Consider the following 1584-nt stretch of genomic DNA (forward strand, 5'->3'; position numbering starts at 1 on the left):
CCCCCAGACAGGAATATTGGGCCTGATGGATCGGATAGCGTCTTCGAGGTGTTATTACAAACCGATTTGGTAAAGTCCCACAATCCCTGCAGAGAATGCGAGACAAATCATGGAACCAAAGCATGAAAGAATGTCAAAATTTTAAACGGTTAAAAACCCAGGAGTTCAGACATTTTCCAAAGAACTTAAGTCTCTTTCTAAGCAACACAGAACACGTTGTTTTTATGGCAACTTTCCCCTATTCCATCTAAGGGCAAAGAGTGACAGCTGCTTAACAGCTGTCTCAACAATGGATTGCAACAATTTGAGAGGGAAAATCTAAATCTAGACTAAATCTAGACTGCACTAAAATTCGGGGAGTTTTTAGAACTGGGAAGAAGGGAATCGTTTTGGCAACACATCTCATTCCAAGAGTTAGAGGAGGGCAGGAGACGGCTGGCATACACCAAGGTGTTAAGGAGGGCAAAACCACACATAATCCCTTTCGGACTTGATGAAAAAGCAAATCGGATTTAAAAGTCAAGTCCTCAATTTCAAGCCAGCCGAGCCAGAGGATGATCTGGGAAAATCAGCGCATCTTACCCTGGGGAAGGCCTCCCGGAGGATCGGAGAGGAGGAGTGGGGAGAGAGGGGTAAACGTGGTGAACGCGATGGGTCGGCGGGAAGCGTGGCGCCGGGCGGGCGGGTGAGCGGCGGCCAGGCCTATCCGGCAGGTCCTGGCCCTCCGGAGCGGGGGCGGGCTGCGGCGGCCCGGGCTTGCCCAGGTAACTGCCCATGAGTAGCAGTTCGGCAGGGTCAGGTCCTTCGAGCAGGGTCCGCGGCTCTAGGAGGTTTCCGTTGGCTGTCGACTTGGCCAGAGGCGAAGCGAACAGTGTTTGCCGATGTCGCGCCTTCCTAAGGAAGGAGGACAAGGGGCGCGAACCTCGGGGCTCGCGGCTCAGTCCCCACCAGGCCGCGGTAGTCCCTACGGCCAGCCAGGCCAGCGCAGCCGCAGCAGGCACAAGGTACAGTAGAAGGCCGACCAGCGACAGGCCGAGAAGTGCCGCCCCGGCTGGCCCGCCGCAGCCCCGGCCCCGGCCGTCCCTGACACTCGCAATCGACCGCCGCCGCTGGCCCGCTCCAGCCGCCGCAGCCGCTGGAGACATTGCGGCTCCGCGCCGCGGAGGAGACTTAAATATCCCAGCGTGCACTGCGCCACGCGTCGCGTCATCGCGCGCCCGCTACGTCATGCGCGCGCGACTCGGGAAGACGCTACAGCCCCGCAGCTCCCCAGACCCAGCTGGTTTGGAAAATGCTGCCTGCCGGCCGGGCGCGATAGCTCACGCTTGTAATCCCAGCACTTTGGGAGACCGAGGCGGGCGGATCACGAGGTCAGGAGATCGAGACCACGGTGAAACCCCGTCTCTACTAAAAATACAAAAAAAAAAAAAAAAATTAGCCGGGCGTGGTGGCGGGCGCCTGTAGTCCCAGCTACTCGGAGAGCCTGAGGCAGGAGAATGGCGTGAACCCGGGAGGCGGAGCTCGCAGTGAGCCGAGATTGCGCCACTGCACTCCAGCCTGGGCGACGGAGTCTTGCTCTGTCGC

The 1584-nt window shown here is 58.4% G+C and overlaps 1 protein-coding gene across 1 annotated transcript; it reads right to left on the reverse strand.

The window, feature by feature from the left end:
- Positions 1-7: 7 nt before the first annotated feature.
- On the reverse strand, positions 8-1415 carry LOC116464583 (nuclear envelope pore membrane protein POM 121C-like; the record flags this gene model as incomplete). Its single annotated transcript, XM_032147849.2, has 2 exons — positions 583-1415; positions 8-86 (listed from the first exon to the last, which is right to left on the reverse strand). Coding segments are annotated over exons 1-2 (642 nt in total), but the record flags the coding sequence as incomplete, so codon positions are not given.
- Positions 1416-1584: the final 169 nt, after the last annotated feature.

This window comes from Hylobates moloch, unplaced genomic scaffold, assembly GCF_009828535.3.
Source record: "Hylobates moloch isolate HMO894 unplaced genomic scaffold, HMol_V3 SCAFFOLD_1058, whole genome shotgun sequence".
In the NCBI taxonomy this organism is placed as follows: Eukaryota; Metazoa; Chordata; class Mammalia; order Primates; family Hylobatidae; genus Hylobates; species Hylobates moloch.